At 44.2% G+C, this 13499-nt stretch overlaps 2 protein-coding genes across 2 annotated transcripts in view; both read right to left on the bottom strand.

Moving 5' to 3' along the window:
* Positions 1 to 1808: 1808 nt before the first annotated feature.
* Positions 1809 to 7725, bottom strand: jpt1a (Jupiter microtubule associated homolog 1a). The gene is made up of 5 exons (XM_046847929.1): positions 7441 to 7725; positions 4314 to 4456; positions 3325 to 3434; positions 3195 to 3219; positions 1809 to 2452 (listed from the first exon to the last, which is right to left on the bottom strand). Exons 1-5 carry the CDS (start codon positions 7494 to 7496, stop codon positions 2316 to 2318), a joined length of 471 nt encoding a protein of 156 aa, XP_046703885.1. The 5' UTR covers positions 7497 to 7725; the 3' UTR covers positions 1809 to 2315.
* Positions 7726 to 9830: 2105 nt separating this feature from the next.
* The window catches only part of sumo2a (small ubiquitin like modifier 2a), a 4445-nt gene continuing 776 nt past the window's right edge, over positions 9831 to 13499 (bottom strand). The window contains exons 2-4 of the mRNA XM_046850539.1: positions 11263 to 11394; positions 10633 to 10704; positions 9831 to 10400 (exon numbers count right to left, since the gene is read on the bottom strand). Of these exons, the coding sequence (XP_046706495.1) occupies positions 10338 to 10400; positions 10633 to 10704; positions 11263 to 11394 (267 nt within the window). The 3' untranslated portion in view covers positions 9831 to 10337. The remainder of the gene's footprint in view (positions 10401 to 10632; positions 10705 to 11262; positions 11395 to 13499) is intronic.

Genomic DNA, 13499 nt, shown 5'->3' with positions numbered 1-13499 from the left:
GTTTCGTTATGACCAAGAGGCGTGGTGTAATTAAATTATAGGTTGCCATATCAGATAAAACCCCACTTACATTCTTTCCACAGACATGATCTCTGTGTGTGTGTGTGTGTGTGTGTGTGTGTGTGTGTGTGTGTGTGTGTGTGTGTGTGTGTGTGAGAGATATTCTACCTTCTTATTCACTTTCATCATCATCATCTGTTTAATCTCATACTATATATGAACCTCCTACATGATCTTCATCCTCACTTTCTCTTTCTCTCTGTACATTGTACACCATCTTCTCACTTTCATTTTCTCCATGATCAATTACATCATCCTTCATTCTTTCGATCATCTCATCTTCTCATCCGCTGTACAGGTGTTTCCTCTGCTCTATTGTTCTTTCAGGTCATAAACATCAACATTGTGCATTAATTATTCAAACACATTTCAGTCTCCTCCAAATGGACTGGAGCAGAAAGATGAATTCTTCCTGCAGTTCTTCTCACAGGAGATGAGAAGATGATCATGGAGCAGAAGAAGAGCACAAAACCCCTGAGAGGCACAAACCTGTGTGAGAGTGAAACCTACTGGAGCAGATCATTTGATGGCTTGTAGTGCAGCTTGAACCAGGTTTTGTTTTTAATTTGTGGTTTGGTGTTTTTGGTTCTTCTTCTTGTTTCTTCTTCACAGGTCAGTCTCGAGATGAGGGCTGGTGATCCACATTTTGACGATGAAAGTGTGAAATTCAAAGTTCATTCTGTTCGTTTATGAAGCACAAAAATAGGTGACTGTGTAGGAACTTAAGGTTGGTTTTGGTTTTATTTTCTTTAAGACCTAAAGCTCTTTCTCCTAAAAATATCCTCTTCTGGTAAGTAGGATTTGGATTTGAGTTTATCTGATCTGTGAAATTGAGTTGTTATATTGTACAGTATTGTTGATTAGTTCTCTCAGGAGATTCAGGAATAGCTTCAGTCTGGTGCTTCAGTCTGGTGTGGGCAGGTTCTCCTATATAGTGAAGGTTCTCCACTTCACGTCTGCAGCAGTTTGAAGAGAACATCATGTGTAGCACATTTTAAATAATCCTTTAAATCGTAAAATTAATTCTGTTCTTGTGCTTTTATGAGCTTAACTCACATTTTCTCTCACTTTGGTAGGTCATAGACAGGAGTCTCAACCACATCTCTGTAGGCTCCTCTTACAAACACACATGATCTCATACACAGAGGTGGTCATATTTATAGTAACTTCCCCTACCCTCCTCTTTTGGAAGACCCCTGAAGACCCACTACTTTCCCTTCTGACATCTCAAACATCTCATGTTTGCTCAGCAGCTAAAACCTCACAAGAATCATGGACAATCAACTGTTCTACTTCTCACACGTCGCTAATGTGACTGGTCATCTTCTGGTGAAGTTCTTCTGCTCTTGAAGTTCACGCATGCTGCTCAAAACACCTCGACCGGCTCGTTACAGCGGTGCTGGATGTCCAAACATCGTGTGTCGAAGCAGTTTTCCCAGCTTCATGCAGAAGTTCACATGTTCTAACAAAGACGTGGAAACGCATGTGGGTCAGAACAGCACCAGTCTCCAAACTTCCTGATGTCACCGCATATTTAAAGAGAAACAGAAAAAGTGTGCTGAGTCCCAACACTTTTGGCCTGATGGTATCACACGTCTGCAACCCAGTGATGATTCTCTTCTAGATCAAGACTTCAAAGCATTTTTGTATGTCGCTGTAGATCAGGGCCTCTGCTAAATATTCAACATGTACATGAAGGTCTCACACACACGGACACACACACGGACACACACACGGACACACACACGTTTCATAGCAATATTTTATTATTTGTAGTAGAAATGCACACAAACATTTGAAATCCGTATAAACCCAGGAATGAGACGGACGAGACGAGGAGCCTGCAGCTTCACATCGCCCTGGAGAAACAAATTAACCACGATGAAGAGACCAGACGCTCGTGCAGGACTGAACACGATCCTGAACACACACACACACACACACACACACACACACACACACGGAGAGAGGACAAAGGGACGTGGAAGAGGAATGGAGATACCATTCATTCACTTTTATAACAAGGAGAGAGAAATGGGGGAAGTGATAATACAGAGAGCAAACAGGACCGAGTCCTGGATTTACAAAGCATCTGCACACACACACGCGTACACACACACACACACACACACACACACACACACACACACAGTTTGGTCACTATGGACCGGATGCTTGTAAACGTGGCTCTGGATGTGGTACAGCAGGAGGAGAAGGAGAGATTTAGAGAGTAAGGGAGTGTGTGTGTGTGTGTTTCAGCCCAGGATGAGGGAGGATTTGCCTCCAGGGGGGTTTCTGCGTCCTGACGCTTTCTCAGAAGAGACACTCTGAGCAGACTTCTCCGTCTGAGACCCCTCAAACTCCTCAACTGTCTCCACTGCTTCCACTGGATCTGTACACAGGAAATGATCAACTAAACAAAATATTCAGCCAGCTGTGTGTGTGTGTGTGTGTGTGTGTGTGTGTGTGTGTGTGTGTGAGAGAAGAGTGAAAGTATGTAGTAGAAAGAAAAAAATAATAAAAAAGTGTGGGAGTAAGAAAATGATCAGAATTTCACACACACACACACACACACACACACACACACACACACACACACACACACACACACACACACACACACACACACACACACACACACTCAAGAAGCAGATTAGATCCTGAACAGCGCCACCTGCTGCTCATCTACTGCTACATCACTCAATGATGAAGGGATGATGAGAAATAAGGAGGTGATGGAAGAAAAGGACAAAAGTGGAAGAAAATAAAGAAAAAAATCAGAAAAACAAGGGACCAAAAAGGAAAAGAAAAAGGCAGAAATGACATGATAAGGAGCAAAACATGGGAACAAATAGAATTAAAGGAAACACACACACACACAGAGAGAGAGAGAGAGAGAGAGAGAGAGAGAGAGAGAGAGAGAGATGAGGTAAACCATGAAAGAGAGAAAAAAAAGCATGAAAAAAAAAAAGGAGAAACATGATGAAGGAGGAAAAAAAAGAGAGAAGAAAATGAAAGAAATGGATTTGGAAAAGATGAGAAACAAAGTAACGAATGATGGAGAAAGAAGGAGGTGAAGTTCAGAATGAAGATGGAGAGATGATGGAAGGATAAATGTTCTGCTCTTCACTCACCATTGTTCTTTCCATCGTCTCCATTCTGTGAAAACAAAATGAACAGATGTTAGAAAAAATGACCATGCAGGTCAGAGAGAGAGTGTGTGTGTGTGTGTGTGTGTGTGTGTGTGTGTGTGTGTGGACTCACCACCACTGATGAAGGCTCGTCTTGTGCCTCACCAGTTTGATTGACAGGTTGGACACACCTCCTGAGTGGTGCTGAAGGTTCTCCACATAACACACCTGTGGGTTTTCCACCTGCAGAACAGAAGAACCAATCAAGTGTGTAAGGGGTGAGTGATGTCACCATGACAACCAGGTACCTAAAACTTAGCTGTTGTGTTGTGCTGGAGAGCACACACACACACACACACACACACGTGCCACTGTGCAGGTGCTGAGAGAACACACACATTAATCAGGAAGTGTCTGGTGTGTGTTTGATGGTATCAGGATGTTATTACCGAGTTTCTCTTTCTTTTCTATTACTGAGTTCTGTGTCTCTCACACACACACACACACACACACACACACACACAGTAAAAGGAGAGAGACAGAGAGACAGGAAACAGACGAGCGTTAAAGAGGAAGTGAAGAGAGGAACTCTGAGAAGGAGGAAGAGCTGGAACCAAGACTGCAGCTTTATTTTACTGTTCCCTCATTTCTCAAATCTGAATATTCAGTCTGAGAAAAACATCCAACCTAAAACACTTTCTCAGGAGAGGTTCTGAGGAGATGTTCACCACACCAGGGTTCCTCAGAGAACATTTCCAGGAGGAGAACCACCATAAATCACCTAAAAGATCTCAAAGCTGCACCCAAACAATTATTACAGCTCTTATGTTTGGACAGTTGGTTCCACCAAGTTCCACTCTGGAACACAGTGTAGAGGAGAACCTCTGATACTCATAATGAGTCTCATTTATCCACCACCTCCTGCAAGCTCCCAAAACATTCTCCAAACCTCTGATACAGGGACCAGAAGCACCCTGGTCAGTTCCTCTTGTTCTCTGCCTCTGAGAACAGCCTCAAAGTTTATTCAGGAAAAACTCCCATTACAACCCAAAAACCTTTGAAGAACACTACATTAATCAAGAACCTGAACCTTCATGTTCCTGCTTGTCCTCCTGAACTCACCTGGTGGGTTGTTCCTTCGATGAGCATGTGGATCCTCCGGCTCTGCAAAAATGCTGGAAGCCATTTTGTTTTTGCGAGCTGCAGGTTTCTCCTCTTCGTTACCAAATGAGATGTTGGAGCCACCACCAGGTGGACGGAGAACCCTGAAATAAACACACAGGGTCAAAGAGATCAGAGATTCACAGCTACATGGTCTTCAAGATGGTGACACCCTTTTATGTAGAACCTTAATTCTCCAATTAACCCTTACAGAACATCTGGAGAACCATTCACCCAGGGCCTGGATATCAAGAAGAATTCCTTTAACAATCGCTAGTTAATCTTCATAAAAAAAAAAAAAAAAATACAATACAAATAATAAAAGGTGATGGTCGGTGGAGCAGAGCACCTGGAGGAGCACCTGGAGAGGAGCAGGGGGGATGAAGTTCTCTTTTTGGGGAACTTCATTGAAGGGTTTGTAAATGGGCCTGCTGAGAACTCCTGGGGGTCACATCAGCTGAAATTGTGACACCACCAAGCCCACGAGTACCAAACACACCATGCAATTCCACCAAAGAACATATTAAGGAACGTGCAAAGGAACCTAATGTAATTAAAACATGTGGGAGAAGAAACATCAGCATGTGGAAGAGCAGAAGAACTCTGCTGCTTTAATCCATGCAGTTCCTCATTACTTGTGTGTGGTCAGAGACTCACGAGCTGAAGATCACACCGCTGAGATCAGCAAGATGACCACAGTGACACAAACGCTGGAGACACCGAGGTCTCTTCTGGTTTACTGTGTAGGCGTGGCCAAAAATACCAACGCAACCAGATCATCTCCATCTGCTGTCTGATCTACACCATCGCTTTCCTTCTTCAGGGTTAAATGATGAATTTTAGTCGTCTCTTGTAAAGAAATCTGCAGGACTTCAGTATTTCAGGAGCTCAGTGTTCTGAATTATCACCATGACTCAGTGCTGCATCATCACCATCATCACCACCACCACCACCACCACCTTCCTGTAAAAGCTCAAAACATTCCATCATGTGTCACACTTACTGTCTCATTTACATACATTTTACTGATCTACATACCTGAGACCCGACCAGTTACTACATCTAATCATCTAATCATCTAATCAGTACAAACACTCACCAGGGGAAAGGATGGCTTTATTAGTATTACTGCACTCCCACCACTGACTCTACTCACCACTCCCACCACTGACTCTACTCACCACTCCCACCACTGACTCTACTCACCACTCCCACCACTGACTCTACTCACCACTCCCACCACTGACTCTACTCACCACTCCCACCACTGACTTCACTCCCCCACTCCCACCACTAAGCACTCACCCCACTCACACCACTGACTCCACTCCCCCCACTCAGCACTCACCCCACTCCCACCATTGACTCCCTCCCCCACTCAGCACTCCCACCACTGACTCTACTCCCCACTGACTCCACTCCCCCCACTCACACCGACACCACTGACTCTACTCCCACCACTGACACCACTGACACTACTCAGGGTACTGACAGCACTGATTATAAACACGTCACTATAGTAACGGTGACTCTATAAATAATTGTTTCTCTTCAGGTTGTTGGACTCGGGACTCACAGCTGTGTGTGTGTGTGTGTGTGTGTGTGTGTGTGTGTGTTCGACTGTAAAATGACTCTTGGCCTTTTCAAAGTGAAGTGAAACCTCAACGACAAAAAGAGAACATCAAAGTAAAAGGTTCTGAATGATCAGACGTCACACGCCCAGGTCCACACCACCTCTGCCTGAAGATCAGACGCTGCTCTTATTTGGATGGGATTAGATTCCAGTCAGATCAATTCACACAGAACGAGCATCATCTTTTCGTGTCATGGGCGTGTCTCGTTTCAGGGTGTAGTAAAAAAAAAAAAAAAAAAAAAAAGAGAAGAAAAACCTCCACGTGTCTCCTCTCACACACACACACACACACACACACACACACACACACACACACACACACTTCTGCTCTGTGGTATTAATAGAGAAGTGTTGGTTTAGAGGGCACGACCACACAACCAGTTTCCATGACATGACCATCGCGTGTCATCAGTCAGTGAAATTCCATCACGTTCCAGACTCCGACACGCCCTGTTTCATTTCATCAGTGGGGTTTTTATAGAGGAGAACATCCCACACCAGACGAGTGAAGAGAAGTGTGTAAAAAGGGATTTACAGGATAAACTGCTGACTAAGCGCTTATGTCAGCTCAGATGAGAAGATGATGATCTGAAGTTGTTCCTGCTGATCAGATCAACGTTCTCCTGAGAATTAGAGATAAACAGGGACAGAATTCTCACATCATCATTGCTGCAAGCGGAGAACTGATCCTGTCTGGATAAGGCTTTAGAGAGAAAACCGGGGAACACACGTGTGCGCGTGCGCGCGCGTGTGTGCGTGTGCAGGGGTTAATGCAGATTCAGGTTTGACGTCTGATCACATATCAGTATATAAACCACTATAAATCTATAAAACACACGCGCACGTGATTAAATGTCCCTCAACACGCGCTGCAGCACCACCAAACCCAAACCATACAGTCAGATCTGCAGAACAACATGATCGTGCAGACAAAGACGGAACCCCACCCTAACACACACACACACACACACACACACACACACACACACACACCACATCCTGAACAAACCTGCTGATTATCAGCGTTCAGACACCGAGGAATCAAACACGATCAAAAATCCAGGAGCAGATCTGCCCTGGTCATGAAGGTTATAAAAGATGATGATGATGATGATGATGATGGAGGATGAAAGAGAGTGAAAGCAATACTGCAGTCTCTCCGGAAACAATGGAGACGCTGCTAAAGGAACACCTCCAGGAACCCATCCAGGCAGGAGGTGATTTAGGATCTAGTCTGGTGAGGAACTGAAGCTTGGTGGACTGCACTGTGGCATGCTGGAGGAACAATAGAGATCACTGCAGCTCTCTAATGACTTAATGAGCTGCACCTGCAGGATCTCGGACACTCCGGGGTTTTACTCCAGAAAACAGCTTCAGTTTGAAGCTTTATCTCATGAGCTTCAGGACAATCAGATGAATTTATTATGATTTAGATGAATGCTGCTGGTATTTTACCTGGAGCTGCTCTTTGCATCCGGGTCCATGCCCTTAAACGTAGTCGTGGTCGTCATTTTTTTTCTCTTTTCTTCTCTTCTTCTAGATTTTAATTTCCTACACGATTACAAACACAAAATCACGTCCTGGTTACAAAAACGCGGAATCGCTCCACCACCTTCTGCTTCTCGGACTGCCCTCAGCCTCACAGGCTCATTCTGATCGATTTCAAAGCCGACATCAGCATCTCACAAAAACCCTCACCGCAGGCGTCTGAGCTCCACACCTCTCCATTCCGACTGCAGAGACGCCTTATCACCCGCTTCCTCTGCGCTGATTGGCGCAGACGCTTCCCAGCCTCGCTCTGATTGGCCGAGGCGGATCACATCCTCGCTCTGATTGGCTGAAAAGAGATTCGGCTGCTGAAAGAGGAAGAAGGAAGCTTCTAGGTGATCTTAGGACATGCAGAAACGCCTCTGTACCCTGTACCCTGAGTAAAAGCACTGTTTATCCATGTGATTATTAACTTCATACTTCTCACACACACACACACACACACACACACACACTAAATCTGCTACAATAATGGTAGAACCAATCAGATCCACCAGATCCCGTCATTCTACATTCACACACTACATAATGCATTATACATCCTAATAACTGTCTCCAAACGCAACAGTAGGTCACATTATAATCATGACAGAATCCAGTGCAATAGATTTTTGTTCGTATTTCTCTTTTGACGATGGATTTTGTCCCAAAGCAGCTTCACACACACACACACATCAACAATACCAAATATAAAGTGTACGTTTGTCGTTAATCAGTGAGCCGGAGGCGACTGTGGTGAAGGAAAAACTCCCTGAAATGTATAAAACACAGACATGAGGATCTCTGGGATAAGAGACGCCACCACACCACCATCAACAAACCTGAGTGAACGTGTGAGAGTGAGGAGACGACCAACATCCAAACATCTCAGTTCACCAAACACTCCATATCCATGCTCCCTCCAGATCACAATGTTGTCTACACCCTACACTGTGTGTTAAACCTCCATAATACCCTGATAAACACCTGAAATAGGGAACAGCAGTGAGAAGTTATTCTGCATACATGTAGTGTGTCATACAAACATTCATATATGTACATATGTATAACATGTTCTTGACATGTCTAATCCTCTTCCACAGTTATACTGTATATTACTTTATACACCATATCATTTTACCTGCTGCTCCTTCTGTAAACATCATCCCCCATCCCTTATTTATCTACTGAATTTATTATAAATAAGACACTGGTGCACGTCTGTTAGATGTGAACTGCATTTCATTGGCTCTGTACATGTTCTCAGCACAATGACAAAATCTAATCTAATCTAATCTAAAAAGTGCTACAGTATGTAGTGTAACTACACATCCAGCTGATCATTTAACACTCATACAGGTGTTTTATTTGACTGTAGCTGCACTACATTCTGTATAACAGTCAGCTTCATTACACTTATTTTTAATAATAATAATATTCACACTACAGAAGTCAAACATACTGCACTATACGTTAGAAGGGCAAAAGTATTGGGACACCTGAATTTCCCAGCCATATGTGCTTCTTTCCCAAACTGTTGAAGGCACACATTTGTTTCGGACGTCTTTGGATGCAGGAGCATTAAATTTCCATTCATTTGAAGAAGGAGACCAAACCTGTTCCAGCACGACAATACCCCTGTGCACAAAGCCAGCTCCATGAAGATCTCTATTGAACACCTTTGGGATGAATGTGAACAATGACTGCACCACAGATCTTCTCACCTACATCAGTATCTGACTTTACCATCACACTTGTAGCTGAATGAGCACAAATCTCTACAAACACACTCCAAAATCTAGTGAAACATCTTCCCAGGAGAGTGGAGTTGATTATAAGAGCAAATTGGGACCAAAAGTGAAATGTGATGCTCAAAAAACATCTACTGTACTAATAACCACGTGTCCACAAACATCTGGCAAAATAGTGTACATCTAATTAACCATTAACTCCGTTTTACCCTTAAAAACACTACAGGTAGTCGTCAACCACAATTGGTTTGGACAGACCGGTTATAAACACTACATCACTAGTAGACGGCACACCGTCCTTCTGTACACCGTTCTACTGGACACCGTCCTTCTGTACACCGTTCTACTGGACACCGTCCTTCTGTACACCGTTCTACTGGACACCGTCCTTCTGTACACCGTTCTACTGGACACCGTCCTTCTGTACACTGTCCTTAGCAGCAATTTTTAACAGGAGGAAATCATCCAGCCAATCAGGATCCACCAGTACTGTTGTCTAAATCATAATATCCTCCCTTTTTTTTTTATATTATAGACCACACACACACACACACACACACACACACACACTTTATACAACTGTTTTATTCAAACACAAAAATTTTTTTGACTTTGTCAACACTGCACATTGACTGAATAAAACCGAGGGTACAAAAAAAAAAAAGAGAAGTAGTACATTTATAAAAGATATAAAAAGCTGTAAAGTGATTAAAAACCAAAACTTCAGCTGTGACGGTCATTCATAATGGAAACAAACAACAACAACAACAAATAAAAGTACAACACCCTGATCAGCATGGCCTTAGGGTTTCTTGGTCTCACAGGTCCACATGGTTCAGAAGAGAGGAGGAAAAATGTTCCATACGACAGTTTTAAAGAAGGAGAGAGAGAGAGAAAGAGAGAGAGGGAAAGAAAGAGGGAGAAGAGAAGAGGAAAAAGGAGGGAGAGAAATGAAACACTGTCCGTGAGGATCTGAGCAGCCGTGTTTGCGTCCGTGGTTTTGCCGTGACTTTAAACGTAAGCACGAACGATTGATGGAGGGACGATGGAGGAATGGAGCTCTGTGCTGCCGCTTTACATCACGCCTCCCGTCTGCTGCTGGAACACATCGATCGTGTCCTCGTCCTCCATTTCCAACTGCAAAAAACAAACACGAAGCACCAACCTGGTGAAACACTGCGGCTCATAACGCTGGTTACGACATAGCGCTTCATCCTCCTGACACTATACACACACGTTATGGCTCCGCCCTCTTTCCCTTCACCTCCACAGCGGCAGAGTTTTAATCTGATTTACGCCACTGCGACGTGTATATAATCTCGCCACCGTGTCCTTTTTATCCGTTTATTGCTGCGTGTAAAGTCCGTACCTGAGCAGGTGTGTCCGTCTCGTTAATGGGCTGTCCGTCAAACCGGAAGCGGATCTGCCTCATCGTGAGACCCTGTGCGGAAACAGAACATTACATCATCAGGAAAACAGGTCATTCGGTGAAGTAATCAGTAAATTAAGCCCCGCCCACAATCATTTCCCAGACACACTGATTCTCTGCTCCGCTCCTGAGGACATAATTGTGTTTTTGGGGAAATGGGTAACTGCTACATGTGTGAAATGTTGAGAACCGCAAATAAAATATTCACGTGTAATAAAAATACTTGAAAAAAAACCCTGAATATTTAGAACTTCTACACCATGCCTGCGTATCCCCCTGACACGCCCACTGTGTAGCAAGTTACGGGATCACATGTCTGGCACTTAGCAGAAACCTTTATCCAGAGTGAAGAACAAAAAGTGCTTGGAGTGTCAATCAATAAAATCAACACTTTAAAAATATTTATATAAACAAAGACAAAAAACCCCAAGGAAACATGGGATTATCTCCTCCAAGCAAGACCCTGTCTAAAACAACAAACCAACATCCATCCATCTTCTCCACTTCCTGTTTTACTCCTGAGGACCACAGTGATGAGCTGATGATGAGGGTGGTGCTGAAGGTCTTCACCTGTCGCTCGCAGTAGGCCTTCATCAGTTTGCTGAGCGGCGTGTGCCTCTTGATTTTAAACTGCACCACCGAGCCGTCCTGTCCAGCAACCTTCAGGTTAATGTGCTCGTTATTTTCAGTCTTCACACCTTCCTAGAGTGAGAGAGAGAGAGAGAGAGAGAGAGAGAGAGAGAGAGTGAGAGAAAGAGTGAGAGAAAGAGTGTGAGAGAAAGAGTGTGAGAGAGAGAAAATGGGAGAGAGAGAGAGAGAGAGAGAGAAAGAGTGAGAGAAAGAGTGTGAGAGAGAGAGTGAGAGAGAGAGAGAGAGAGAGAGAGAAAGAGTGTGAGAGAGAAAGAGTGTGAGAGAAAGAGTGTGAGAGAAAGAGTGTGAGAGAAAGAGTGTGAGAGAGAAAATGGGAGAGAGAGAGAGAGAGTGAGAGAGAGAAAGAGTGTGAGAGAGAGAGAGAGAGAGAGAGAGAGAGAGTGTGAGAGAGAAAATGGGAGAGAGAGAGAGAGAGAGAGAGAGAGAGAGAGAGAGAGAGAGAGAGAATGGGAGAGAGAGAGAGAGAGAGAGAGAAAGAGTGTGAGAGAGAGAGAGAGAGAGAGAGAGAGAGAGAGTGTGAGAGAAGAGTGTGAGAGAGAGAGAGGAGAGAGAGAGAGAGAGAGAGAGGAGAGAAAGAGTGATAGAGAAAGAGTGTGAGAGAGAGAAAATGGAGAGAGAGAGAGAGAGAGAGAGGAAAGAGAAAGAGTGATAGAGAAAGAGTGTGAGAGAGAGAAAATGGGAGAGAGAGAAAGAGTGAGAGAAAGAGTGTGAGAGAAAGAGTGTGAGAGAAAGAGTGTGAGAGAAGAGTGTGAGAGAGAGAAAATGGGAGAGAGAGAGAGAGAGAGAGAGAGAGAGAGAAAGAGTGAGAGAGAGAGAGAGAGAGAGAGAGTGTGAGAGAGAAAATGGGAGAGACAGAGAGAGAGAGAGAGAGAGAGAGAGAGGAGAGAGAAAGAGTGAGAGAGAAAGAGAGAGAGAAAATGGGAGAGAGAGAGAGAGTGAGAGAAAGAGTGTGAGAGAAAGAGTGTGAGAGAGAAAATGGGAGAGGGAGAGAGAGAGAAAGAGTGAGAGAGAGAGAGAGTGTGAGAGAGAAAATGAGAGAGAGAGAGAGAGAGAGAGAGAGAGAGAGTGAGAGGTGAGAGAGAGAGAGTGTGAGAGAAAATGAGAGAGAGAGAGAGAGAGAGAGAAAGAGTGTGAGAGAGAAAATGAGAGAGAGAGAGAGAGAGAGAGAGAGAGTGAGAGAGTGAGAGAGAGAAAGAGTGTGAGAGAGAAAATGAGAGAGAGAGAGAGAGAGAGAGAGAGAGAGAGAGAGAGTGAGAGTGAGAGAGAGAAAATGGGAGAGAGAGAGAGAGAGAGAGTGTGAGAGAGAGAGAGAGAGAGAAAGAGTGTGTGAGAGAGAGAGAGAGAGAGTGTGAGAGAGAGAGAGAGAGAGAGAGAGAGAGTGTGAGAGAGAAAATGGGAGAGACAGAGAGAGAGAGAGAGAGAGAGAGAGAGAGAGAGAGAGAGGAGAGAGAAAGAGTGATAGAGAAAGAGTGAGAGAGAGAAAATGGGAGAGAGAGAGAGAGAGAGGAGAGAGAAAGAGTGATAGAGAAAGAGTGTGAGAGAGAAAATGGGAGAGAGAGAGAGAGAAGAGTGTGAGAGAAAGAGTGTGAGAGAAAGAGTGTGAGAAAGAGTGTGAGAGAAAGAGTGTGAGAGAGAGAAAATGGGAGAGGGAGAGAGAGAGAGAGAGAGTGAGAGAGAGAAAGAGTGAGAGAGAGAGAGAGAGAGAGAGAGAGTGTGAGAGAGAAAATGGGAGAGACAGAGAGAGAGAGAGAGAGAGAGAGAGAGAAAGAGTGAGAGAGAAAGTGTGAGAGAGAGAAAATGGGAGAGAGAGAGAGAGTGAGAGAAAGAGTGTGAGAGAAAGAGTGTGAGAGAGAAAATGGGAGAGGGAGAGAGAGAGAAAGAGGAGAGAGAGAGTGTGAGAGAGAAAATGAGAGAGAGAGAGAGAGAGAGAGAGAGAGTGAGAGGTGAGAGAGAAGAGTGTGAGAGAAAATGAGAGAGAGAGAGGAGAGAGAGAAGAGTGTGAGAGAGAAAATGAGAGAGAGAGAGAGAGAGAGAGAGAGAGAGAGAGAGAGTGAGAGAGAAAGAGTGTGAGAGAGAAAATGAGAGAGAGAGAGAGAGAGAGAGAGAGAGTGAGAGGTGAGAGAGAGAGTGAGAGAGAAAATGAGAGAGAGAATATT

The sequence above is a fragment of the Silurus meridionalis genome, chromosome 1 (assembly GCF_014805685.1).
Source record: "Silurus meridionalis isolate SWU-2019-XX chromosome 1, ASM1480568v1, whole genome shotgun sequence".
In the NCBI taxonomy this organism is placed as follows: domain Eukaryota; kingdom Metazoa; phylum Chordata; class Actinopteri; order Siluriformes; family Siluridae; genus Silurus; species Silurus meridionalis.
This window is presented reverse-complemented; position numbering and strand designations above follow the sequence as displayed.

What these genes read in the sequence shown, in the direction of transcription:
- jpt1a (XM_046847929.1), bottom strand. Translation starts at nt 7,496, where the DNA reads ATGACGACCACGACTACGTTTAAGGGCATGGACCCGGATGCAAAGAGC. An exon ending in TCGAAGGAACAACCCACCAG is followed by an intron (nt 3,435 to 4,313) that starts GTGAGTTCAGGA and finishes TCTGTTCTGCAG; the next exon opens with GTGGAAAACCCACAGGTGTG. An exon ending in ACGAGCCTTCATCAGTGGTG is followed by an intron (nt 3,220 to 3,324) that starts GTGAGTCCACAC and finishes TTGTTTTCACAG; the next exon opens with AATGGAGACGATGGAAAGAA.